Genomic DNA, 26,917 nt, shown 5'->3' with positions numbered 1-26,917 from the left:
GTGTAATGTGAGCCATCTTGATTACAGTACTACTGCTGAAGAAAAGCAAATTACTCTTGTCAGGGATATCTAACTCATATTCTCAAGAACACTCTAGACTATCCTGGACTTGCTGCACCCTTAACTTATATTCACTTTCTCTTCTGCCTACTCCTGCAGTCTTGTCCTTCTGCCACTTGTGGTTCTCTGCAACTCCTCTTCATTCCAGCCACATAATCACTTCAGTCTACACTACAAACTTCAGTGCCTTTTGAGAACTTCTTGCAGTGTGTTGTGGGATAGAAATGACTCACCCATGGATCTCTGGAGCTCGGTATCAGGTTCCCAGCATGCAGCTTTCTCCATCCTATGATGCCATCCATAGCCCATAATTTTCCATGTCTTTTTTTTTTTAACTCCCACAAACCTGTGGAGCACTTTTCCCTGTCCCTCTTCTTGACAGAAGCATGGAGCCCTCAGAGCTCCACGCTATTCTTGTGAATGTTACAAATACAGGATGCATGATTCTCCTGTATTTGTTGACCCATAGGAAGTACCAGAACAACAGGGGAACATGACAATTTCTTTGAGGACAGTTTGCTGAGAGGCATAGAGACAAACAATTCAGGGTTGTTGCCGACATTCACAGAGCAGCTGCAGATGGTCGAGCGCCGCTTCTTGGAGCGAAAAATGACCACTGACTGGTGGAATCACATCGTAATGTGGGTTTGAGATGTTGAGCAATGGCTGCAGAACTTCTGGGTTTGAAAGGCCTCATTCCTGGATCTGTTGTGCTGAGCTCATCCCAACCCTCTAGTGCAGCAGCACCACAATGAGAGCTGTGTTGACAGTGGGGAGGTGGGTGGCTATCACGTTGTGCAAGCTTGCGATGCCGGATTGCTACTGTCGGTGTGAAATCATTTTGGAAGTGGAAAATCCATAGTGGGGGCCATTGTTGTGCAAGTGTGTATGTCCATTAATCACCTCTTGCTATGCAGGACTTTGATTCTGGACAATGTTCAGGACATAGCACATGTGTTTGCAATAATGGGGTTCCCAAACTGCAATGGGGCAATAGACGGTTTGCACATCCCTTTTTGGCTCTAGCCCACCTTACCATTGAGTACATCAGCAGAAAGGGCTTCTCTTCTATGGTTATGAAATCATTGGTGAATCCATGGGGACACTTCTCCAATATCGGTGTGGGCTGGTCAGGGAAGGTACATGCCACCTGCATCTTAAGAATACAGGACTTTTCGGAAAGCTGTAAGCTGGGACATTTTTTCCTGACTGGTGAATATTGAAATGCAAATGGTGATTCCGGAGGACTGAGCTTACCTCTTGTTCCCCTGGCTTATGAAGCGGTACACTGGCCACCTTGACAGCACCAAGAAAAGATTAAACTACTGGCTCTGCAAGTGCAGAATGACAGCTGAATGTGCTTTTGGTAGATGGAAGGGATGCTGGCGGTGTTTACTCACTAGATTGAATTTCAGTGAGAGATATATGGTTATAGCTGCCTGTGGTATCCTGTATAATATCTGTGAGGCAAAGGGGGAAAACTGCCACCAGAGAGGAGGTATAGGTCAACCATATCTCTGCACCATTTGGGAAGGTGGTATTACTGTGTTGCTGTAACAGGGTGCTTAAGTTGGCTGTAGACAAATTTGAGTGTAGACATGTAGACACATGCACAGGTTGACCCAAGGTGACTTATGTTGACCTAACTTTGTAGTCTACTCTAGACCATCTCTTCAAACTCTTTTCTCAATGGAAAGAGATAAATAATGGGGTCCCCCAAGACCCTCTACTGGGACCTGTGCTGTTTAACATATTCATAGATGATCTGGAAAAGGGGGTGAAGAGCGAGGTGGCAAAGTTTGCAGATGATACAAAATTACTCAAGATAATTAAGTACAGAGCTGACTACAAAGAGTCACAAAGGGGTCTCTCAGAACTGGGTGACTGGGCAACAAAATTGCAGATGAAATTCAGCGTTAAGTTTGAAGTAATGAACACTGGAAAAAATAATCCCAATTATATATACAAAATGTGTTCTAAATTAGCTGTTACCACTCAAGAAAGAGCTCTTAGAGTCATCATGAATAGTTCTCTGAAAACAACTGCTCAGTGTGCAGTGGCAAGCAAAAAAGCTAATAATGTTCGGAATCATTAGGCCTGGGATATATATATAAAACAGAAAATATCCTAATGCCACTATTTAAATCCATGGTAAACACACACCTTGAATATTGCATACAGTTCTGGTTGTCACATCACAAAAAAGATATATTAGAGTTGGAAAAGGTACAGACAGAGGCAACGAAAATGATGAGGAGGTTAGAACAGCTTCCATGCAAGAAGAAGTTAAAAAGACTTGGGACTGTTCAGCTAGAAAAGTGATGACTAAGAGGGGATAAGATGGCGATCTATAAAATCATGAATGGTATGGAGAAAGTGAATAGGGAAGTGTTATTTACTCCTCATAACACAAGAACCAGGGGTCACCCAATGAAATTAATAGGCAGCAGGTTTAAAACAAACATAAGGAAGTACTTCCTTGCACAACCACAGTCAGCCTGTGGAACTCCTTGTCAGGGGATGTTAAGGCGAAAAACATAACAGGTTCAAAAAAGAATTAGATAAGTTCATGGTGAATAGGTCCATCTGTGGCGATTAGCCAAGACAGTCAGGGAGACAACCCCATGCTCCAGGTGTCCCTAAACCTCCAACTGCCAGAAGATGGGACTGGACATCAGGGGATGGATCGCTTGAAATTTCCCTGTTCTGTTCATTCCCTCTGAAGCATCTGGCACTGTCAGAGACTAGATACTGGGCTAGATGAGCCACGAACTTGACCCAATATGGCCACTCTTACTTTTTTTATTACCTTGATAAACTTCCTTTAGCCTGCAGTTTACTTAAACCTTACTGTTCGTCTTTGTTACTATCTTACCATTTCTTGCTGCATAGTCTGTAGGAGTACTTGCATCTTTACTGCTCTTCGATTTCAGCTTTCCTTTCTATTCATATGTTCCCGTTCTTGTTCAAAGGACTAAATTCCATTCTAACTGCACGAATGGAGTGCTTTTAAAACTGCTTAGAAAGTGAGAATAGAATACATCATAAGGCTGCACAGCTGCATTGGTAGTGAACATTGTGTTGCATAAAGTATGTAAGGATGAATTGAAATTTATGTAAGAATTTCCTGGCTCCAACTCTATTAAACTATGCTGCTATTTTAACATTTGTCTGCGGAAGCTGGTTATGTCTGAAAGAAGATGGGGCAAATTTGACATGTAAAAGTTCAATTTCAGAGCTAATTTGCAGCAGAAGGTAAAGATGAAATAGTATTGGAATCATACCAACCCTTTAGAACTAACACTGACTTGTGAATTAAAGTAAACTAAAAAGAATAAGCCTTAATTATGTCCTTTGGTAGAAAGGGGTGTGTGTGTGTGTATGTATATATAGAGAGAGAGAGAGAGAATGGTAGTGCACATGGTTTTTGGTGATGGTGGTTTCAATTTCAGGGATGTAGAGGAAGGATCTCTGCTCCTGGATGTTGCATATTGAAAATAGGCCTATTAAAACACACACCATAATAAAACCGTTTCCCACTTGTGATGTAGAGTGACAGTATATATTATCTTGATTTAGACTAACTGATCCCTTTAGAAATTTTATGCAGTCAACAAATTAGGGATAAAATTCCCATATCTCTTTAAGATCACTTCTAAAAAGAGTATAAATGAAGGAATAGAAATGTCTACTGAATGCATTTTGGGAGAGTTAATTACAAACTGTGTGGTTCAGGGATTTAGTGCAAGACGAGGAAGAACAGTTGATGGAAGAAAGGAAAAAGAGAAAAGAAGACAAGAAAAAGAAGGAAGCTGCTCAAAAAAAGGTATGTGGATCATTTAAGTTTTTTTTTTTTTTTAAAAAAAGGATTTGGCTTTGTTTTTTTTCTCAGACTAATTTTGCTTTTTGTAGTACAGCTGTTAAAGATAAGCCTATTTTTTTTAAATCTAATCATAGCACTTCCAAAGCACAAGGCAATCATCAAGTAACTGTTTTACTGAACATTTTTACTGAATTTGCAGGCATAGTTTCTTCAAAGCTAAATTTCTTGTTTAGATATCCATTTAGCTCACAGATCTTCAGTTGATAGGGACATTTCTGGATGCAAGCCCATGAATACACAATGTGAAGACTGACATAGTATAAAATGTTTTTTAAGATAGTTGTTTTTAGCTGTTAGCCTTATTTTAATGCATCTGATTAGCCTTCTGTGATGAGTGTGACTCTTCATCACATATGCTTTATCAAAGATGGATAAAATTAAAACACTGGCAGCAGGGAGTGGGGTTTAAGACTAATTATGGTAAAGTGCTTTGAAGATATAAGAGCATTGAATAAATACTAAAAATTATTCCTGAGATATTTTAAAAGAAAAATACAAAATTACTTTTTGGGTAATGCTAAAACAGTATCCGTCAGTCATTGGTATTTAACATTGTAGATGCCCTGGTTGAAAGGAGCCTGTAAATCTGGTTAAGAACATATCTCCATTTCAGACTTCCAGTTCCTTTAAGGAGACATCTAAAATAAGCCTAGTTCTCAATTTTTTTCTTGATCCTGCTGATTAATGTTAAATGATCAGTTCATACGCAGAAAAATGGCTAGTCAATTCTGCAACCCAGATCTCTTCCCAAAATAATGGGGTTTATCTCATTTACATAAACTAAGTACACACCTAGTTCTGTTATCTCCCCCCACCCCAATCCGGTCCTCTTTTCCTGGAACACTCCTTAGAAGAAATGAGGTATTTGCTTATAACTCAGAATGAGACCCTCTGTAATCTTCATAGCAGTGACAACAAACTGCATAAGGACTTGCTTCAGTAGTGTACAACTCCATCACTAGTGCTCAATTACAAATGCATAAATCGTTTTCTGTTAGGGTTCAAAATCTTTCAGCAATGCCCTTAACTGGAAAGGAGATTGTCTTTGCTCATGGGATTTTTGGCTTCACTTTTTTCTGAGATGGTGCTTCATAGACGTCAATGCTAAACACTGCATATTAATATAAGGGCAGGTCTATATTCCTGCTTAAGCCAATCTAATTTGGATTGCTCAGGGGTGTGAAAAGACACCCCCTCCCACCCCCCGAGTGATGCAAGTACAGTGAGCTAAGCGCTGTCCACACCGACGCTATGTTGGCTGGAGATGGCTCTCCCTCTGGCATAGCTTCCGTCTCTCGTGGAAGTGGAGTAATTATGCTGACAGGAGCGCACTCTCCCGTCAGCACAGAACGTCTTCACCAGCAGCACAACTACATCGGTACAGCTGTGCTGATGTAACGCTTCTAGTGTAGACCTGCCTGTTACCATTGCTGGAATCCTTGCCCCAAAATGTGCTTGGTTGGGGTTTTTTTAGTCTCCAGCAGAAAGCTTGACTCATTCCATGACAAACTATGCACCAGAAAGAATTTTTTTTAAGTGTTTTAAAGAAATGCTGAACATACACAGCCTTGTAACTGAACTTTACTGAAATTCTGTCTAAACTAGTTCCTTTCTCCATGTGGACATGCTGACTGTCCTTAAGAAGCCAAAAGATTTCCCCTGCTTTCACTGTAGAAGCAACAGAATGCTAAGTGTTTAGGCTTGATTCTTCAGAAGTGTAAGTAGTTTCTCTGTAGGGAGAGCAGTAGAATGTAACTAGCTTGCTTGCGGCCCTGGAGAAGCTCTGGCTCTCTAGACTAGGAAAAAGCAGTTTTTAAAAACGAGTTAAGCAAACGCATTTCAATTAAGTGGTGTCTAACAACGTGCCAGCACATCCTGTACAGACAGGGCTTGACACCTTTAAAAATGTTGGCTGGTTATGATCTGCTTTAGGCTCCCTAGCTAGCATTTAAAAAAAAAAAAAAAAAAGTAAAACCTTGTCTGTCCTATGTGCCGACATGTTTTTAAACATGACTTAATTAAAATGTGTGAGCTAACTTTAAAAAAAGTTTTGGCTTTTTAACTCCCCTAAATAGGGCTGATTTAGAGTCAGTTGGTAGCCTTTGCACCCGATCATTGTGGACAGTTGAGTCCAATGCACTACCTATAGAGATGCAAAAATTTGCCTCCTTTGTTTTCCTATTCGTGAGCCACTGCTGGAATTGTCAGTTAAAGATCAACTTGAAGCTCATTCAGCAGAGCTGTGGCAGTGATAAAATCCAGCCTCAGGCCCATATGATCTCCTAAGATTTGTAAATCATCCAGCTGGAAATGGTAGTATTTTTACAGAACAGTACTGTCCGAATACACTATTGCCCAGTCAGTCTGTTTTTGCTGGAGTATAATAAATGGTAAAGTCTGTATGAAGTCCTCAGGTCTTCAAGTGAGGCGTTTTGGGGTTGGAGGGCTAGGCTAAGTTGATATAACATTATGGAGTGGAAGACATGTAGAAAGATTTTAATATTGGGTAACAACAAGTTTCCTGACATGTATAATGGGCTGTTTGTTCAGTGTGGAGAAGTTCTTGTTATAGTATCCCTGTTAATGGGACAATTTTGTGATGTCTCCATTCAGGTAGAAGTTTTGGTGGGAATGGCAGGGTTTGGGGATGTATTCAAGGAAGTCTTTTTCCCTAATTTCAGTGACTGGGCCCTGGTGGCTGTGATGATTGTCCTAACTTAAGTGAGGTGGGAGAGAGCACTTTCCAACTTGGTAGTAGTAAAAATATTATATCATGGTAGTACCTAAAATCTGCAACCAAGCTTCAGATCCAATAAAACCAGGCTTCAGATCCCGCCGTGTTGAGAACTGTACAAACATGGGAAAAAGACAATCCATACACACAGAGGAGCTTGCAATCTAAAGATGCATACTGACAAAGGGTAGGGCAGGAGGTGGTAATACACAAGCAAATGAATGTGGTGGAGGGGAGAAAAGACACAGCTTTGTTTGATACATGAATTGTATGGGGGGGGTTGTTTTTGTTTAATGGATTCAGAGGAAAGGAGTAGGAAAAGACAGAAGAGGAAGAGTTATTACAGTGAGGATGTTACTTGGCTTCAGAAGGGGAAAGGGTCTGTTTCATGCTGCCGTGGAGCACCTTATATGGGAGCTCTACTGTTTTATTACACTTTATATCCATACAAGCATGCTGAGCTCTAGGCACAGAACAATAATTGCACATACAAAACTCAGCAGTTCAAAATTACTATAAAACTTCCTTAGCCATCAAAATAAATTTCTCCTCCAGATTTGACAGCGTACACTTCCTTGCTTTTATCAGTTGTTGGGGGAAAAAAATTAATATGAAGTACAGAATTTGCTAATACTGTGAACTGCTGATTTCTTTAACAGATGGGTGGCCATGATAGTAAAGGGCATTATTAACTTTTCAGTATAATCAGCTCTCACTGTTTCTTACTGTGCTAATATTTAAACACAATAATGATCAAATCTGTCAAACTTGACCACTTCTCAAGGATTTCATTGCAGAGCACTGTGGTAAGGTCTCATATTACTAAGTCATAATTAATTTTAATGAATATTTTATACTGCAGAACATTTATTGTAACACAACATTTTATGAACACACATGAAAGGGATACTGTGAAGTTAAACCTCAATTCTGCTTTGAAAATATTTTGCTCTCTGTTACAGTAGTCATCTGTGTTACTTGTAAGTCAGAGCTCGGGGTGGAAGGGGGGAACCACTATTTACTTTGTGCTTTTGAGAGCACCTTAGGTACCGTCTTCTCTTGTGTAATTAGACCTGCACATATGGGGGCGCTTCAATACAGCAGCAAGAGAGAAACATTTGGTTATCTCATGATGCAATTTATCAACGTAAACCTTTTATCTTGGCCCTTTCTCACAGGTAACTCTAAAGGTAGCTTGTCAAACTTCCGCAGGCTCTTGAAAAGTGAAGATTTTAGATTTGTTCTGCGTGCGTGCACACGCACTCTCTCTCCTTTCTGAGTTTTTCTGTTTGTTATGATGGGGATTGTTTAATCTGTTCAGTTTTCATTAGCTAAATTAAAAATTGTTCTACCTCCTATGACTTTTGCCATGCGAATAAATGCTGATAATTTTAACCCATTTTTAAAGGAACGCAGTCTAAACTGGGTTGGATTAGAAATGAATGTGTGATCCATTTGGTCTTGTGTTAGTATAATGTTTTTAAACAGCTTTGCAGCCATAAAGTGAGGGCTGGTGGAAGAGGGGAGATGATCTTCAACTGTCCACTTTAGATGTACCAAAACATGTTAAAAGAAAAGGCAGGAGTCTATTGTGAGACTATACAGATGCAGGCAAAATATCAGAAAAGAACAATCTGTACAAATTATTAACACTGTTTCTTTTTTGTTGTAGGCCATTGAACAAAAAATCAAAGGTAAGTTACTTTAAAGCTATTTATATTTTGTAGTGTTTGAGTAGGTGTTTTAATTTGTGTTTGAGTTAAAAGGGGTGGGGAGGTCTGAAACATTTTGACTCAGCCTTAAAAGTTAGGGTCTGGGAAAACATAGAGTGCCAATGGTATATTTAGCAGTTAAAAAAAAAACAGAAAAGGTAATGGAAAATTGTTAATAGTTTGGTATATTCCTTCACTCTTACTCGCCTTTTCTTAATTATTTATACAGCACTGTACATACAAGCAGTGTTCTACTTTATCTTCCTCTCCTTTATTTTTCTCGTCCTCTTTTCCTTTCATTTTAAAAAAAATGCCAAAAAAATTGCATCCTCCTACCAATCCAGCCGTGTTGTAGGTCATGGGATGTAGTTAATCTGTTTGAGGCAGTTCTTCCAAATGTGCTATTAGTGCAATTGGACATCAGAGTAATAGGCACAGTAATTGCCCATCTATCATTGAAATGACACATCCAGCAGTTTCATCTTGGTGTAACGGGCTCGGATTCCCATGTCCATGAGCTCTAACTTAGCTCAAAAACAAACTGGGAGTATTGTGATTAATTTGAATATTTGTATTATATATTTTGATTCCTTTCAAGTACTTGCTATATTTTTAAGATAAAGAAAATACTTATCTACTTAACTTCCTTTTGCATTCTAATTCAGGTTGTGTTCGTTGTATATTTATGCAGGGGGCTAACATTTGCTAAATCCTTTATCTTTAGAAACGCTGTTTCGTTAAATATTAAGCCTTGAGACAAATTACTCGAAATTTTTTAACAGTGAAGTGTGTTAGCTAGTCCTAATAGTTCAAGATCAGGTGGTGAATTCTGCATATAAAGGTGCTTTCTCATCCTGCTGTCTAGTGTATGCAGTAGTAATTACCTGTTACTTTAAGATGAGTTTATATCTAGTTTCCTCAATTTGCAGTGGATTAATTGAGTTGACAACTTGCACAGAAAAGCTAAATTCTGTAGCATAATAGGCTCCTAATACACTAAAGGTTGTGTGGGTAGGAAGTATTTTTTAATGATCTATTAGAAATATATGAAAACTGGTGACAGAAATCAAAGGAATAAAAGTACCTTTACGTTTCACTGCTTTGAGGCAAAAAGAACTTCTACATTGTGTGTGATGGGGGTCTTAATGCACTGTCCTTTCCATTAATTGGAGTTATGAACCTACATTAGGAGACTAACTTCCTTAAATCCTGGATCTGCAGCCATCTTGTGCATCCAGTACCATTGCCTACAGAATCTGGCTCTTAAGGCTTGATCTTGAACTCGTTAGGCAGTGGGAGTTTTGCCACTGACTTCAGTGGGTTCAGGACTGAACACTTAATGAAGATGGCAGACAGAATCGTAGGACTGGAGGGGACCTTGAGAGGTCATCTCGTCCAGTCCCCTGCACTTATGGCAGAACTAAGTACTATCTAGACCAGGGGTCTCAAACTCAATTTACCTTGGGGACCAGTGCCAGTTCTCAAATCCTCCCACCGGGCCAATAATGTCACCGAAGATGGTGTTTAGAAAGAAAAAGTTTATATTGTATGATGGTATCTTTGTCCCTCTCCCACAGCCAATGGGAGCTGCGGGGGGCAGCGCTTGCAGCAAACATTGCCAGCAGCATGGCTACATGAGTCTCTTCTCCGCGGGCCGCAGTGGGGAGGTTCTTGGGCTGCAGATTACCAGTGGCTGGGACTTTGAGACCCCTGATCTAGACCGTCCCTGACAAGTGTTTGTCTAACCTGTTCTTAAAACTCCCCAGTGATGGAGATTCCACAACCTCCCTAGGCAATTTCTTCTGGTCCTTAACCACCCTGACAGGAAGTGTTTCCTAATGTCCAGCCTAAACTGTCCTTACTGCAATTTAAGCCCATTGCTTCTTGTCCTATCCTCAGAGATTAAGAAGAACAATTTTTCCCCCTCCTCCTTGTAACAACCTTTTATGTACTTGAAAACTGTTATGTCTCCTCTCAGTCTTCTCTTCTCTAGACTAAACAAACCCAATTTTTTCAATCTTCCCTCATAGGTCTTGTTTTCTAGATCTTTAATCATTTCTGTTGCTCTTCTCTGGACTTTCTCCAGTTTGTCCACATCTTTCCTGAAATGTGGTGCCCAGTACTGGACACAGTACTCCAGTTGAGGCCTAATCTGCGTGGAGTAGAGCGGAAGAATTACTTCTCATGACTTGTTTACAACACTCCAGCTAATACATCCCAAAATGATTTTGTTTTTTGCAACAGTGTTACACTGTCTACTCATACTTAGCTTGTGATCCACGATGACCCCCCAGATCCCTTTCTGAAGTACTCCTTCATAGGCAATCATTCCCCATTTTGTATATGTGCAACTGATTTGTTCCTTCCTAAGTGGAGTATTTTTGTATTTATCCTCACTGAATTTCATCCTGTTTTCTTCAGACCATTTCTCCAGTTTGTCCATATCAGTTTGAATTTTAATGCTATCCTCCAAAGCACTTGCAACCCCTCCCAGCTTGGTATCATCTGTAAACTTTATAAGTGTACTCTCTTATTATCTAAATCATTGAAAATATCGATGAGAACCAGCCCCAGAACAGATCCCTGCAGGATCCCACTCATATGCCTTTCCAGGTTGACTTTGAATCATTGATAACAACTCTCTGGAAACGGTTTTCCAACCAGTTATGCACCCACCTTATAGTAGCTCCATCTAGGTTGTTTGATACACTAGCATTGACATAAAAAGTTGTATTTTGTATGCGGCTGGTTTTTAAGTTAAACATTTTACCAGCTGTTTAGGTTTAAATGTATTCAGCCATTCAATAATTCCTAAGTCCCTCAGAGGAGGACACTATGTATGTGTACAGCACCTAGCCGAGAGAGTCCCTCATCTCGATTGGGACCCTGTAGGTACTCTAATATAAATAAAATGTAAAGTTTGGAAAGTGCTTTGAGATCTTTTTTCCAATTAAATGTGCTATTGAACTGTCAAACGTGGTGGTGGTCTACTCTAACTTACACAATAGCTTGGTATAATAGCTTTTATTGCATTTTACTTGTAATGCTATTCAAGGTAAACAAACCTCCCCATTCATCATGAATATCCCATTCAAAAGAAATCTCTCAAACCCCACTTCAGCTGTGCAAAGAAAATGGCATCGTACGCTATATGCTAAACCAGTGGCTCTCAAACTTCTTTAGTAGTGACCCCTTTCACATAGCAAGCCTCTGAGTGCAACCCCCCCCCTTATAAATTAAAAACACTTTTTTATATATTTAACACCATTATGAATGCTGGAGGCAAAGTGGGGTTTGAGGTGGAGGTTGACAGCTCGTGACCCCCCCCCATGTAATAACCTCGCGACCTCCTGAGGGGTCCCGACCCCGAGTTTGAGAACCCCTATGCTAAACCAAACGTTATACAATGAGTATTTAGCTTGAATTTTGTCACAAAATACCAGCTTCCTAGACTCTTCAGCAAACAAGATGCTGTCACTGTAAATACAAATGTACGTGTGTGCAGGACAGTGCTTTGTAATGTGAAACATTTCCTTTACATATTGTATTTCAAGATACCTAGGTAATATTTCAGTGAAATAGTTTTACAAACTATGCGATTGGATTAAGGCTGATATTCCTGCTGTCACTCGTGCTGTTGAGTCTTCTAGTGCTTTGCAAAATAACAAAAGTTAGATCATCAGTTCAGATTTTTTTTCAACTTTTTCTCTAAATTTCCCTGTTTTGTGGAGGGAGTAGGCATAAAACTACTGCTTTTGTTGCAGACTAGGATAAACTCTGGATCACCACTGAAATAGAAAGTGCCTTTAAAAATAACTGGATATGGAATTGAATTCCTTTACTCATATTTCCTACCTTTGAAACTTCTCATTCATCTGTTCTCTGTGAAACAAAACTGTCCATGCTCTCAGAAGTTTTGTTTTCCACTTATATTACTGCTTTACCTTAATGGAAAACTGGTATATTAGCTTTTAAAGCTTATAAGTAGAAAAAAGAAAAAATTGAACTGAGCTATGAATACTTGCTGTTAAAACTACCTATATAAATGCCTTATAATTTACCTTTCTACGGATCTGCAGGGGTTAATGAATTGGCAAACAGTTAGATATTTTCCAGATCAGCTAGCTGAGCTTACAGCTGCGGCCATTTTTCCACAACGAAAATTCTAGCATTACATCTTACGTGTGTCAGCTTGAAAGCCAGACTTCCTCTGTTTGCCCTTCAGCATTCCAGAACTGACAACTCTTTGGGGCATGACATGCAAGGAAAGTGTATTACCGTACATTTTTAAGTGGTCAGCTTAAGCAGTAATAAGAAAAGAACACTTAAATGACAGTTTGGTGCTGCTCTTTGTGTGCTTTAGTCGTTGATTTGATCTATGTAAACTGATTTTGTTTGAGTGAAACTGTTCTCCATCTGCATTAAAGTTCAAACAGCTGCCATTTTTTTATTGGGGAGGGGGGGTTTGTCACTGGGCCCCTACTCCAGGAGGAGTTGGCAAGCAGTACTCTTGTAGCAGTAAAATGACACCATGCTTCTCCTCCATTTTCTAATGAAATCTGCAGAGTGGGAAAGCAACACAAGTTGGAAGCGTCTTTCTTTGGAATCTCTCTGTAAACTGTTGTTTCTGTCACGGTCGTGCTGACTGTAACTTCAACTTCCACTGCTTTGTGGGTTTTCAGCAGGTTTGTTTATGAAAATGTCTGTCCTTATATTATTTTGTAATTTTGCTGCTGCTTGTCAAGAAAATTAGGAGTAATACAGTGTAAGTCCATTAACAAAGTTGACTTTAGGGTGATGTAGAGCAAAATACTGATGTGCTAAACAATATTTTATCACTGTTTTTTAAGTGTTAAATTAGAGAAATAGATTATAACACATTTCTGGGATTTAAGGGGTATTGGAATTTATAATAGTCGTATTGGAGCAATAAAAGGTTAGTTAAAGTGAGATATTAGCAACAGAGCTAGTTTAATCTTCTGAGAAGTTGCTGATTATAAAATACAATTGGAAAGAATTAACAAATTGTGTGATTTCTTCCCTCTCCTCCCCCCACCGCCTGTCACTTAGTTAAGATAAATGGTTGTATAGGGCCTGAAGACGTCAATAATACATTTGATTAAGTTGAAAATAACTGAAACTTTAAGTTGCATCTTAAAGCATATTTGACTGTAGACAGTAGAGAAAACATGGCTCAAACTAAAAATGTTTTACCTGAACATTGGTTGCATTTTATTGAATTTGTCAATCTTTACACAAAGAATGAATCATTCTGTTACTGCTTTTATCTACCAAGTAAATATATTTCTTGTGTTATCTGTATGTAATTTTTGATTTGTTTAGAAAAAGTACTGTTCATACTGTAGCTATTTGGGGTTTATTTTACTAAAAGGGATCTCATTTACTAATATGCTCTATCATTTTATAGTTAACAAATGAATGAGTAACCAGGAATTAGTTCAATTAATTAAGATGTACTTACTGTGCTTTAAAGGGGCTTAAATAAGGAAATTAGGAATGAATGTTGCTTTGTTGCCGTTCTGCTCTGGAGTGATTTTTTTCTAACTCCAGTTCTCTTCCATTGGAATGTCATATGTAAATGATTTGTATTTAATCTGCAAGGAATAATTCTACTGTGGAAGGAATACTAGGTGAAGTGAAAATTATCATTTTATTGAGCACCAACAAGACATTATGTGCTGTAATAAAACAGTCCTTGCACCAAGGAGTTTACAGTGTAAATAGAAAGACAGTATAATTCATACAAACAATACCAGGTGACCAAAAATGGATTAAAACTAAGCAGTGCAGTTATTTATAAGTACTTTGTTGGTGGAGTAATGCTGGTAGACTGTATGGAAGTAGTGTGTTTGTTTTCATTTACTGCTGTCAACAGACTTTTTTAGATCAAGCTTAAAGTACGGTTTTTTAACTTTAAAGATTAGACATTATGACCAGTTGCATCAAAAGGTATATTGATAAAATGTAGATTACTAGAAAGTTAAATAACAGAAGACTTGTGGGTGGTGAAGTGGAGTTTGGTATATGAAAGATCAACTCTTTAAATGTCTGAGTTGCATTAGTAAATGGACTAAAGTAGTATGAAGTTTTTTAAAATAACTTCTGCATAATTATAAGTAATTTATATTAATTATAATGCAGATTTACCAGTAAGAAAAATTACTGGTTTAGAAGTGCAGAGAGGAATATAAATTTTTTTCCTCTATTGCATCATAGAATATCAGAGTTGGAAGGGACCTCAGGAGGTCATCTAGTCCAACCCCCTGCTCAAAGCGGGACCAGTCCCCAATGTTTGCCCCAGATCCCTAAACGGCCCCCTCAAGGATTGAACTCACAACCCTGGGTTTAGCAGGCCAATGCACAAACCACTGAGCTATCCCTCCCCTCCTAATCATTTTAGATTGTATTTCATTAATGTTAAGATTTAAAGAACAAAGCAAGAGGAATATGTTAGAAAGGAATAGATTGGAAATATGTTCAGAATTTTTGAAGGCATTGAATTGTACTTTTGAACATTAAATGCATTTGATCATAGGTCATTCATACACTGTTGAATGTGTGCAGGTGAAATGTCGTTAAGGATCTGAATTCAGTAGCTTTCTAAAATAGGTAACAGAACTCTTACATCAGCAGAATCTAATACTGTGTTAGTCATTTTATCCAACTTACTGGTTTGTCTAATTACTTGTGAATATCTTCCCTATCCAGGCTCCTATGCATTAAATTGACTTATGTCATGGCCATTCTTCTACCTAATTCTGTCCCCCTCCATTCAGCTGTGAAATAGAGTAGAACTGGATCACTGCTGTAGCAGAGCAGTGGAAGATGGTGGTACTGTGGTGGTGTACATGTTTGTAATCACCTGAAATAGCGTATCCCTCTCTCTGCCCTTGAAACTTATACCAAGGATTTATAACGGTCAGACCTCCATTGGAGAAGAAATCGCGTACATGCTCCAAATATCCCTTATATACAAAATCTTTCTTTGGGCTTTGTCATTTTTTCCGTAGACTGAAAAACTGATCACTGCAATTCTTGGCGCTAAGACAGGTGGGTGCTCTGTTAACACTTGGGTAACAGATTTGATCCCACAGGACACACATTTTTGTAAGGAGCATAGAATTGTGTGTGCCTTTCTTGAGGGATGTGTATTTTTTACCTAATCATGTTAAAAGCAACAGTCATATTCCCTATATTGGAATTTTTTTTTAAAACAAAGCTTCAGGGAGCTGGATTTTGCTTAGATTTTTCTAAGACCAGACCGTTGTATTCACTTGCATTTGTACCTGAAAGTGAATAATGTTGTTTGATTTTCATGTTTTGTAATTTTTTTTCATTTGACCATTTTGTTCTTGCTTCTAGCACACTAGGGAATTGTTTAATGAAACACAAAAAGAAATGGTTTAGGAAATGCTGCTACAATCAAAAGCCTAGAGTATGTTAAAAGCATACTAATGTGCAGAGTTACTATTAAAGGAAGATAAACAAAACTTTATAGTAACTCAAGCTTAATTTTAATAGGACCCGAAACACCCAACAATCACACACTTAGCCGTAGGAGTGCCTTACAGTTTTAATTGTACCTTCAGGACCTGGCTATTGAGACAATAGTTGTGCAAGCATTTTTTATAATATTGTTTAAGGTTAAGCTTTTCAAAGTTAACCTTGCAGCTCCCATTAATTTCAAGGACACTTGTGGTTAAATTCTCCAGTCAGCTCTGAAAATCACAACCTAATATCCTTCTGTACGTACTTTATCAAAGGAAAAGTAAACTGAACATGTGCACAATTGTGTGTGATCATTGCTATATATAGTGGACTTGAAAAAAGTGTGTTACAGTGACAACAATAGAGTTGGTTTAAACTTTTTTAAATTGTGCGTGCTCTCTAAACGTAATTACTATAAAGCATTCCACACCTTTAGAGTATTTGTGTGCTTTAGCAGACCAGGCCCAACCAGGTACTCCATCCTGTACCTTTCTGGGTTTCATTTAATTTGTTTGTGTTTGTACTGGTGTGATGGAGCAACTAAACAGGTAGCCATGAATGCTGTAATCACCTGTTTATTCACAGTTCATGTGTGGTGTATACACCCACACACAACCTTTGCAAATTCTTTGGCCTCAATCACACCTAAAAATGGCCATGCTGTCAAGGTTATGAAAGGTAATTCTGATTTCATTTAAGCTGAATGCTTGGCATTTCATCCGTGGAGGCAAGCAAGCAGTCATGTCAAATGGTGCATGGTATTTATGCTATCACTTTCTACTGATAATGGACTGGGTGAAGACTTTGGATGTCAGGATTGACAAGACAGGCGAGTGTTAACCACTCATTCTCTTTGTTCCTAGCCTTGCCTTGTGTTCTCTTCTATCTTGACTTCATAAAAGACATGTACACCAAGGATTTTTTAAATTTCCCACTGTAGGAAATAATGCAACCCAGATTTTTTTAAAGTTGTTTTAATTTTTTGGGAAATGTAGTTTTGCTTCAGTTGCTAAAACAGACTCGATCTGTTGAAGTGCTGATCCATCAAAAAAGTTAGGATCTTTGTAAGGAGTGGTAATAAAAGACTTGAGCTGGGATAATTTGTTATGAGTTTATAGCCAAACCTGCTATTACTAGTAATACCAATTCTAGAAAATAGCGTATGCATATGTGCATATAGCAAGGCTTATAGTGGAAACTGGGTTGCAGCTTTAATAGGAGCAAATATTGCCATTCCATAATCTATACCCTACCCAAAACATGTTTTTCTTTTCGAGTTTTGAAAACTATTGTACCTGTGATTAATTTTCTTCAACTTTTATCTTTTTTTTTTTTTTTTGGTGTGGGTTAGTGCCAGAACAAACAAAGACCAGTGTAAGCCAGCCTCAGCCGGTCACCTCTAACGTCACTTCCACAGCAACCAGCACTAATAATAATGCCAAGCGGGCCACAGCCAACAATCAGCAGCAGCAGCAGCAGCAGACCTTGCCTCGATACCCTCCTCGTGAAGTACCACCGCGATTTCGACACCAGGAACAGAAACAGCTTTTAAAGCGAGGTCAGCAGTTACCAGTGATAGCTGCAAACCTGGGATCCACTCCTAAAGTATTAAACAGCCAATCAGGAGGCAGTGCTGTCACAAGTAAACAACCGGTGACCAACGGAGAAGTGCCGAACAGCAGCAGCAAAAAACAGTCAGGTGAGAGAGGAAGTAACTTATTTTCAGTGAGGTTAGATATTTTATTAGTAACTAGATTAGAATGATTGAATTGGTACAACACAGAATCCATTTTAGGGTAAATGGACAGAGAGTTCTCCAGTGTCTGTTGTTCATGTTAAGCGTTAACTTTAAAACATGGTCTCCTGTGCTCTATCTTCCTTTTAACTGAATCTCTGATCATTCCCAGCTCATCTTAGTTATTGATTAATGCAGTTTCTGTACTATACAGTTGCATATCTACCTTTGAACAATATAGGTTTAAGTTTAGGTGAATATTAAGATCCTTTTTCTAGATCCCCATCTTGATCAGAAAGGTCTCTTTAAAGGGAACCCCTTTACGTAAAGACTCTGCCACAAGTTTGTGCGTTAGAGCTATGTCCAATATTCAGGAATCTGAATAGCATCCTCAAAATAAGCTTCTTGTTTCAGATCCAGTGACATCACCTGGAATTTCTGGGTGAAAAAAATCAAAGCCATTATTCTGATGTTAAGGTTTGTTTTGCTAAAGAGATTAGATTTGTTCATGTACCCCAAGTAGAGCCTTGCGCAGATACAGATTTATATCCATGGATATAAATCAGTATCCGCAGAACCGCAGGGCTCTCCCGAGAACTGCAGCAGTGAAAGGAGCCGAACACGGGTGCCGCCGCTCCCAGGAGCCAGCACCCTATGCTGGCAACTTCTCCATTGTGGCTGTACTTTCCCCACCCAGCCCACTGGGCGGGCACCAGGCTCACTGGCAGCTGTCCCTCGTCGCACTCTTGTGTTTGGACGGCATGCACGCCCCCAGACAGGAGACACCGACAGCTGAATGGAAGTGAGGGGAATGGGTCTGCGGGCAGTACAGCCATGCCGGAGGAGCTGCTGGCGCAGGGTGTTGGCTCCTGGGAGCGGCAGCCCCATGTTCTGCTCCTTTCGCTGCTGCGGTTCCTGAGAGAGCCCTGCGGTTCCATTGATACCAATTTATGGATATCTGCACGGATATATGCATGTGCGGGTATACATTTGTGTCCATGCAGGGCTCTAACCCCAAGTATTATCTCTGCTGACAGAGTATCTTGGCCTCTTCCAGGATCTGCTTCTCTGGGATCTGAGAGGAGAATGACTGCTGTTCATATCAGTATTTTCTCTTTTTTCATAAACTCTTTACTCTGATCCTTCTTCGTCCTCGTTGGCTTGAGCAACCTACCCTTCAAATACTTTCACAACAGTATAATAAAGAGTTCATATGTTGGATGTATAAGGTATACATTTTTAACAGTGACAGCAGTTAACCATTGGAACATTTTACCAAGGGTCATGGTGGTTTCTCCATCACTGACCATTTTTAAATCAAAATTGAATCTTTTTCGAAAAGACCTGCCCTAGGAATTAATTTTGAGTCAGTTCTATGGTCTGTGTTATACAGAATGTCAGACTAAATGCTCACAATGGTCCCTTCTGACCCTGGAATCTATGAATAAGTTTGCAATTTTAATGAATGAACTAGGTTATAATTTACTGATCTTTTGTTAGTAAGATAAAGGTAATGTATTCTTGACTGGAAAGAAATAACTCAATTCCAGGAATTTCCAAAGCATCTTGGTATTCCACGCTCAGCCATCATCATCTTCATAAGTGTGTGTGTTTCTTAGGCTGGTTTTTGTAGCTGCATTTAGTTTTTTGAAAGACATTTAGCATTTATGATACAACTGTTTCACCTGAGCCATCTAAACTTGGCTGTAATTTATAGTATTTCTTAAGACCACTGATGTGTGGCGCTACAGAGGTTATGATGTAAAGCATTCCCGTTACAAAAAGGTGATTTTCCTTTTTAAAAGAATTCTTGAGGAAAACCTCGATACTTTGCTCCATTTTATATCCTTGAACTCATCACAGAATCTAGAAGGTAGCACTATTTAAAATGAAGGTAAACTGTTGGGTATGTTGCTGTCAAACACTATACAAATGCATATCTAAACTAAAATAGTATGGATTGTTGGATGGCTTTTTTTTAATCTGGGTAGTAATTTCTTATATTGGGGATTATACTCTTCAGTTTTGTGTTTGTAACAGAATGAGCACAGTTAACCAGGTTTTAAAAAAAACAACTAGTTTTTTACAGATAAAATTTTTTTCCATAGGTTTATTGTCTGTTGATCTAGTCTTGTGGCCTGTGATGTCAAAGAAAGATTCACGTGTAGTTTATTAAAAATTTCTCCCTCAAGGCAAACTGTTAGAAACTGGTTACATATGTTGTGAGTATTACATTCCAACACAGTCTTATAAAGAGTCTTATTTATTTTTCTTCTCATGTGGTTTATAGGATTCCAACCTGTGGAAAATATTTATTTACAGCTAAGTGGACACTTCTTCTCTTTCTGGCTTTGTTTATTGTAATACTGAGCACTTACTAGTATGGCTGAGTAATCTCTGAGCTAGAAGATCCTGGTTTCTTCCCCCAGTAGTGACACAGCAGTGTTGTATTAAGGGTATGAGCTGCTGCTATTCTTTGAATGAGATGTTAAATCTAGGTCCCTCCTGATTCTTTCATTGTCCAGATGGTCAATAAAAGGGCCCATGGAACTTTTCCGGAGAGGAGAGAATAATCCAGTTGGCCATCCTTCTTCCATTTCTCAAAACAGGCTGTGTGAGCTGTTGCACCCAGACATTCACTGCGTTACCGGATTCCTTGTCACTTTGCATTTTAGTCTCATGGAATTGTCACGTATGAGAGTCAGAATGGGTCTATAGTTAATTACCCCCATCTGTGCCACATGCTTTTTGTGTGACCTAAGGTTTCATTTCCTCATGTATGAAGTAGGGATAATGTCCAGAGGGGTGGAGGTTTAATGTTCGTAAGGTGCTTTGAGATCTGTAGATGAGATGATAAAGTACAAAGAATGGATTGCAATAAACAGTGTAGCGTAGAGCATGCTTTGGAGACTACCATAGTTTGGCTGCATAAGAGCTACTTGAAGATGTCACTTGCTGCTATCATACCTGAAGAAAACTGATGCGAATAATCTGCTAATCTCCATGTTGTTTTGCTACTTCTCTCTTCTCCTTCCCCCAGCCATCAAAAAAGATCTTAGGTCCGCTCACTAGTACTAGTATCCCATTCCAGAAATTAAAGATATCAGAACATCAGGAAAGTAAAGTAATCTCTTAAAGTCCTTCGCTTTTAAAAGAACGTCTTTGTGCAGATGAGATGTTCAGCAAAGAATTCTGCACTTCACTAGGAGACGAGAGGTTAGTAAAGTCAAGAAGAATGTCCAAGCCTTGAAACCCATCCTAATGCATATATTGCTTTCATCGAGATTTGCATAAGACTCATGGAACCTTCTTCCACCAAATGCACCCTGGTTACCTCTTTCCAAAAGATACGATAATGTCCCTTTAGTACATTCAGTAGCCCAGATGGTAAGACCAAACAAGCAGGACGAGATAATATGCAAACCTGTAACCTATTTGAAAGAAGAACGAGGCACCTTAGAGACTAACAAATTTATTTGGGCATAAGCCTTTGTGGGCTAAAACCCACTTCAAATATTTTCCACTGCGTGCATCTGATGAAGTGGATTTTAGCCCACGAAAGCTTATGCCCAAATAAATTTGTTAGTCTCAAAGGTGCCACACGTACTCCTTGTTCTTTTTGCTGATACAGACTAACACGGCTACCGCTCTGAAACCTATTTGAAAGAGTGTACCATATACCCTGATGGCATGGCTCCAGCAACTGTTTAACAAGAACACCAGGGATTGGTACTGTCCTGAGGTTGTAAAGTCCTTCACACATCTACAGAAGTGAAGATATTTTTAGTCAATGGAGTGAATATCCACATCCTGCTCTAACAACTTTAACCCTGTGATGTTCTGAAAACACAAATTATGTCAATACAGAATGAGACTGTGGATGGTGAACAAAGCACCTCTGATTTAAATAGGCTTGCAAGAGATTCAGAAGAAAAATAAAAGCTGGCAACTAATTTGTGTATAATTGATGGGCTTTTTCTAATGTGTGAACAATATGAAAAACCCCTGCAAAACCATAAAAATGAGGGAATTAAGATTAGAGTTGAAAACTCTCTCCCTAACTCACCTCATTTTGTACAAGTTTTGCAAACTGATATTCACAAATTAAAATAAATAGAACTTTGTATTCTATGTGCTTGTATCCTCTCGGCATTTTAAGGTGAGGTTAGAATGGAGCTGTCAGATATCTGAATCTTGACTCTGAGTGTCTGTCAGATGCCCAACATCTAAATACAGGCTTTTTGTGAGTTATTCCTAAAGCAAATTTAACCTCTTGTTTTTTAGGTTCTCTGTAAAGGCCAGGGAAGGCAGATTAACAATTTATGCTAATATTGATTTCCCTGGCCAGTGTAGACTGATCGTAAGTTTTCTGGACTGGGCATCCTTAACTAATATTTATCTGCAATAAAAGGTAGTTTATTGCCTATATTCCCTGTGGACCCACACTTCTCCATTTTGAAAATTAGTCTGTTTTGTTTAACTGTAAAGCTAGTTTGGGAAGGTCCTAATAGCTCTACAAGTAGATGTTATATTTGTACTCTGAGAACATGTGGTGAATCCATTTTCCTCAAGTCTTCCTAATGGAGCTAACTTATGGAACACTCTTAAGGCTGAAACCAAGGGAAATGCTTTCTGAGATCTGTTTACAGCTAGCTCTTGTTTATGAGAATATATTCATGCCAGTCATAATAGTTTTCTTTATCAAAACTTTGCCCCATTTGTAAACCATGTGAGGTAGATCTTCAGAATAAATCCTTCCTCTTTTGTTTTCTGCCATGACAACCCAGTCTTCTATCTTGACAATCTTGAAATCTTCATTAGTTTGTAATATGAACCAAAGTGATAAGCAGATAGTTACTAGACCACTAACTGCTTGCTACAGTGAGCTGTATATATGGCTATTACAAATTATTTAAACCTGTGAGGCACATTAAGAGGTACTTCCCTGGAGAGCAACGGATTAGAAGCCATCAGGATCTTGGCTCTAATCCAGGCTGAGTTACTTTGAGTCTTTGTCTGATTTTGGGTAAGTCTCCTTTTATCCTTTTGCCTTGAAAATGCCACTGTAAAATTGTATTAAAACAGGAGCATGCAGAAACAATATGTGATTCAAGCTGCCCTAGGTAATTTGATAAAAAAAAAAAAAAAAGAGGGGTTGGGTTTGAAAAGTTCTTAGTAATCGTGGGGCTCAAATTAATTTGGGAAGCCTTCTAAATCTGAAATGTAATAGATTTTAGAGAGTAAGGAGGAAGCAAGGGGGATTTAAAAATGTTACACTGTTTGATTGCATACATTGTCAATAGCAAATGTTAATCTGTTGCTGGAGGCAGAAGCTAGCAAAAAAGTGTATGTAGTGTTTAGAAGTTTGGTTTAGTCAGCCCATCCAAAACAAACTTGGCTAGGTCCTATGGTGCAATACAAATTTATAGTAAACCAAGAAGCAAAATATGAGCAGATAAAGGGCTTTCATCTGAAGAATAAATCATACTGTCCAAGGATATTGCGAGATAATTAGATTAATAGTGAGACCAGGGATGGGCAAGGGCAGTGGTTCTCAATCAGGGGTACACATGTCCCTGGGGGTATACAGAGGTCTTTCAGAGGGTACATCAACTCATCTGGATATTTGCCTGGTTTTACAACAGGCTACACAAAAAGCATTAGCGAAATCAGTACAAACTAAATTTTCATATGCCCACACAATGAGAAAGTAAGCATTTTTTCAGAATAGTGTACTGTGACACTTGTGTTTTTATGTCATCTGATTTTTATAAGCTGTAGTTTTTAAGTGAGGTGAAACTTGGAGTATGCAAGACAAATCAGACTCCTGAGTGGGGTCCAGTAGTCTGGAAAGATTAAGATCCACTGTGCTAGAGGGCAATGTTCAATTCTGTGATTCTTATAGTAGTCTCATGAGTTTAACAAGAGACTATTTTACGGTAGCTTTGTATTAATCGCAAAAAACTACCTATCTAACAAGTCCAGTTAATTTTTTATAAGTCAAGAATTTTTGAAACTATTTATACTTCGGGTGTTTGTTAATTTTAAAACAACTTCAAGGTAATAGAAATCCAGTAGGAATGGAAACACTGAGCAAAAATGAAATGCAAAATTATAAAGACAAAATTTTCACATATGCAGTGCTGTCTTGGCAGGATATTAGTAAAAAATTGAAGTGTTTGTCAGATACATTAGCATTTATTGCTGCTTCTACAGCTATATGAGATGGTTTATAATTTGCAGCTACTAACACTAGCTAATGAAGATGGACTGCCCTTTTGACAGGAAAAACTTCTTTTCTGAGAGAGAGTGATAATAAACTGGTTCTAAAATAATTGATTGCTTTGTGGAATAATCCCAAAGGAATACTTTAATTCAATAACAATTCTGTAATTTTTTGCTTTTTCATAGGCATGCCTCCCATTCGGGACTTGGTCAGCCATTCCCCTAACCAGTCAGGTGATGCATACCTATTTCAGTCTCATGTTTGTTGTGCACTACGTGTATGTGTATAAGAGTTACACATTTCAGTAACTACTTGCACAATTATCTATTGATTTTTTGCTTCTTGGTTGGTTGGTTGTTTTAGAAGCTTGACTGTTAATGTGTATGACTGACTTAAATGCTTACTGTTTGTTTATGCACTTATATACTATTATGTTATGAGTTCTTAATTTTATATTAAAATTCTCTGGGGCAAAATTCTGGACTACACCAGTATGTTCCAATGCACAGTTAAGTGCTGTATATGATAAATAATTGTGACCACTGATACTAAATAAATACTGTATTATATACGTCAATAAGTATCCATAGTAATATGAAATTTCAGGTTCTGATTTGTTCCTTCAGCTAGTTAAGTAACATAAAACCAAGAAGTGTTTTTTCCCCTCGGTTAGCAACAGCCATATAAAACGTTCAGTTGTCTGTGTTTTTTTGGCTGCTTTCACGTGTCCCGTAACTCTGAAGGATCCATCAGCCTTCAGTGTTATAGTTTTCATCCCTTTTTACATCTCAGAAGCTTAGACGGATGTTTTTCTCTTTAGACTAGTCAGTCAGTCAGTCAGAATTACAGATAATACAGTATACAGCTCCTTTTAAGGTTCATGCAGAGTACTTATTAAGAACAGACTTTTGCTGAATAATGTTTGGGTACTTATGTGCTTGACAATATCCTAGAATGAGCTGTTGGCAGCAAACCTACGTCTAGACATTTTAACTTGTGCTAAATTGTGTTGGAAGTTTAGTAACTTAATAGGCTTTTTTAGCAGAATAGTTACAACTAGGTCACTTGCTTCTGAGCCTGAAGGCTGTTTGTTCATATATTCTGTTGAGACTGGCTCCTGCGTAGCGTAGAAAGAGGCAAGAACTGACAAAGTTGTCATCTTCCATTGAGATATTAAACTGAAGGCTTTTCCTCCCACATATCTGTGCATAAGGGTGCTAAAGATTCTAATTTAAAGGAAGATAACATTGGTGTTCAAGTCATAATCTTTCTCTGAACAAAACAAGTTCTCACATGTATGGTTTTGGGTTGCTGGAGTACATTGTAGTGGTTGTTTGCTTACACAGTAACTGCACTTCCCTCATTTTACTCATTACATTATAATACCTCAAGTATGAAACGTGCTATCATTATCTTTGCTGATTCAGATAATTCTTTTAATACCTTTTCTTATAAAATTTTCATTGCCGCAACCTTTGTAATTGTGTTAGCAGTACCATAATATGGGGAACCACAGCTCCAAAATATTTTCTTCTTTCCATGAACTCTTGAAAATCTTCACTGCAAGTTCTTTGAATCTGAGCAGTTGAAAAGAAACTTTTCTTTTAAGCAAGTTGATCTCATTTTACATTTTCTACTCCTTTCTTGCAGTTTAAAAATACATGATAGCTGGTGCATAATGTTGCAATCTCTACTTTTGCTATATAGTTGACTATTAATTCTAAAGCTCATATAAAATAAATTGGTGGAGAAAGACCATGTTCTAAACAAACCTTAAGGTTACTAGTAAGTCTTTTTTTATCCTGTTTTTATCAGCAAGTAGTATCAAGCTCTGGGTATTTTTATGAAGGAGCACAGACCTGAATTTTTAATGTTGACTTTTAATACAGAAGTGTATTTTATAAGATGTGTACTAGTAAGATATATTTTTTCAGAGCAATCTCAGAAAACTTCTTTATGTAGAGCGCTCTAGCGAGTCTTGCAGTGATTATTTTTGCTGAACTTCACATCTGAGTAGAATGCAAAGAAAAAAATCCTTCATATCGCTGTAAAGTCATTGCCTTTCAAAATGTTATGCAAGATTTCAGTGAAATAAAGCTATTCAATTCCTTTGTCAAAGCATTTTCAGTCATACATTCAGTGACACAAATATTGGCAGAGAGATGCAGGAATAAGGTCTTTGCTTTGGCAGTCATTTTAAACTTAAGGCTTTTATTTTTTAAAATAAAAATCTGACCCAATATTTATGCTTCAATTGTATACCAGTCCTTAAAAGCATATGTCAAAGAAGCATGAAAAGCTCATAAGTAATGTTGGTATTTTAAGATGTAACCATTTTTCTAAATGTCATTTTTAAAAACACATTAAAAACTTGCAACAGATGAGTGAAATATTAATAGTGGTGGAGTACATACTCTACCTTTATTTATAAGTATTAATGGTTAAAATTTCTTGGGGGTGTTTAATGAAAACCAGCATAATTTTTGAGATTAGATGCAAGGTGCTATTGCCTACAAATTGATACTTAGACTAGATGTTAGCTAGAGAAAGTGAATTTACATCACTTTGCTTTAATTATTCCCCTGCCCATTCTTCCCTAGTTTTATATTACCTATTTAAATTGTAAATTCTTTGAGGCTGGGGTCATGTCTTCATGACTGACTGTAAAGTGCCTTAGTCGCTGTTCATGCTTTAAACATGCTAAATACCAATCATGAACGCTTGAGACTTGCTGATCTAAGACGGTAGTGGAACAAGCAAGAGATTTGTTTGAAATTAGCTTGTGTCCCTTTTAAGTCAAATATACATTAGTAAATGCACTAATAGTCTGTGTTCATCCACAAACTGTGCATTTTCCATAACTACCATCTAAAGGAGAACATGTTTATCTAGATGGTTTAAGTCCGCTGAACAAATATACATGTTTAGCAGAGAAACATTTGCATGCTAATTAACAATTACCCAGGTAAATAAAGCTATCAAGTGTTTGAATATTCAGATTTTGAATGTTCTGAAGCAAAGGCATTAACTGTGTTAGCTTAAAAGAAAATTGTGTGCA

The 26,917-nt window shown here is 38.1% G+C and overlaps 1 protein-coding gene across 5 annotated transcripts in view; it reads left to right on the top strand.

The window, feature by feature from the left end:
• Positions 1 to 26,917, top strand: part of TNRC6A (trinucleotide repeat containing adaptor 6A) — a 77,843-nt gene that overhangs the window by 24,834 nt on the left and 26,092 nt on the right. For 2 of the 5 annotated variants that reach the window (XM_077827522.1, XM_077827521.1), the window contains exons 3-6: positions 3,796 to 3,886; positions 8,350 to 8,371; positions 17,250 to 17,597; positions 24,045 to 24,092. In XM_077827522.1, the coding sequence (XP_077683648.1) occupies positions 3,796 to 3,886; positions 8,350 to 8,371; positions 17,250 to 17,597; positions 24,045 to 24,092 (509 nt within the window). Of the gene's footprint in view, positions 1 to 3,795; positions 3,887 to 8,349; positions 8,372 to 17,249; positions 17,598 to 20,828; positions 20,850 to 24,044; positions 24,093 to 26,917 lie in introns of those variants that run through there. The other 3 variants (XM_077827525.1, XM_077827523.1, XM_077827524.1) reach the window with 2 other exon arrangements.

The sequence above is a fragment of the Eretmochelys imbricata genome, chromosome 10 (genome assembly GCF_965152235.1).
Source record: "Eretmochelys imbricata isolate rEreImb1 chromosome 10, rEreImb1.hap1, whole genome shotgun sequence".
Classification (NCBI taxonomy): Eukaryota; Metazoa; Chordata; order Testudines; family Cheloniidae; genus Eretmochelys; species Eretmochelys imbricata.
Note: the sequence above shows the minus strand (reverse complement) of the source record. Positions and strands in the feature narration are given on the sequence as shown.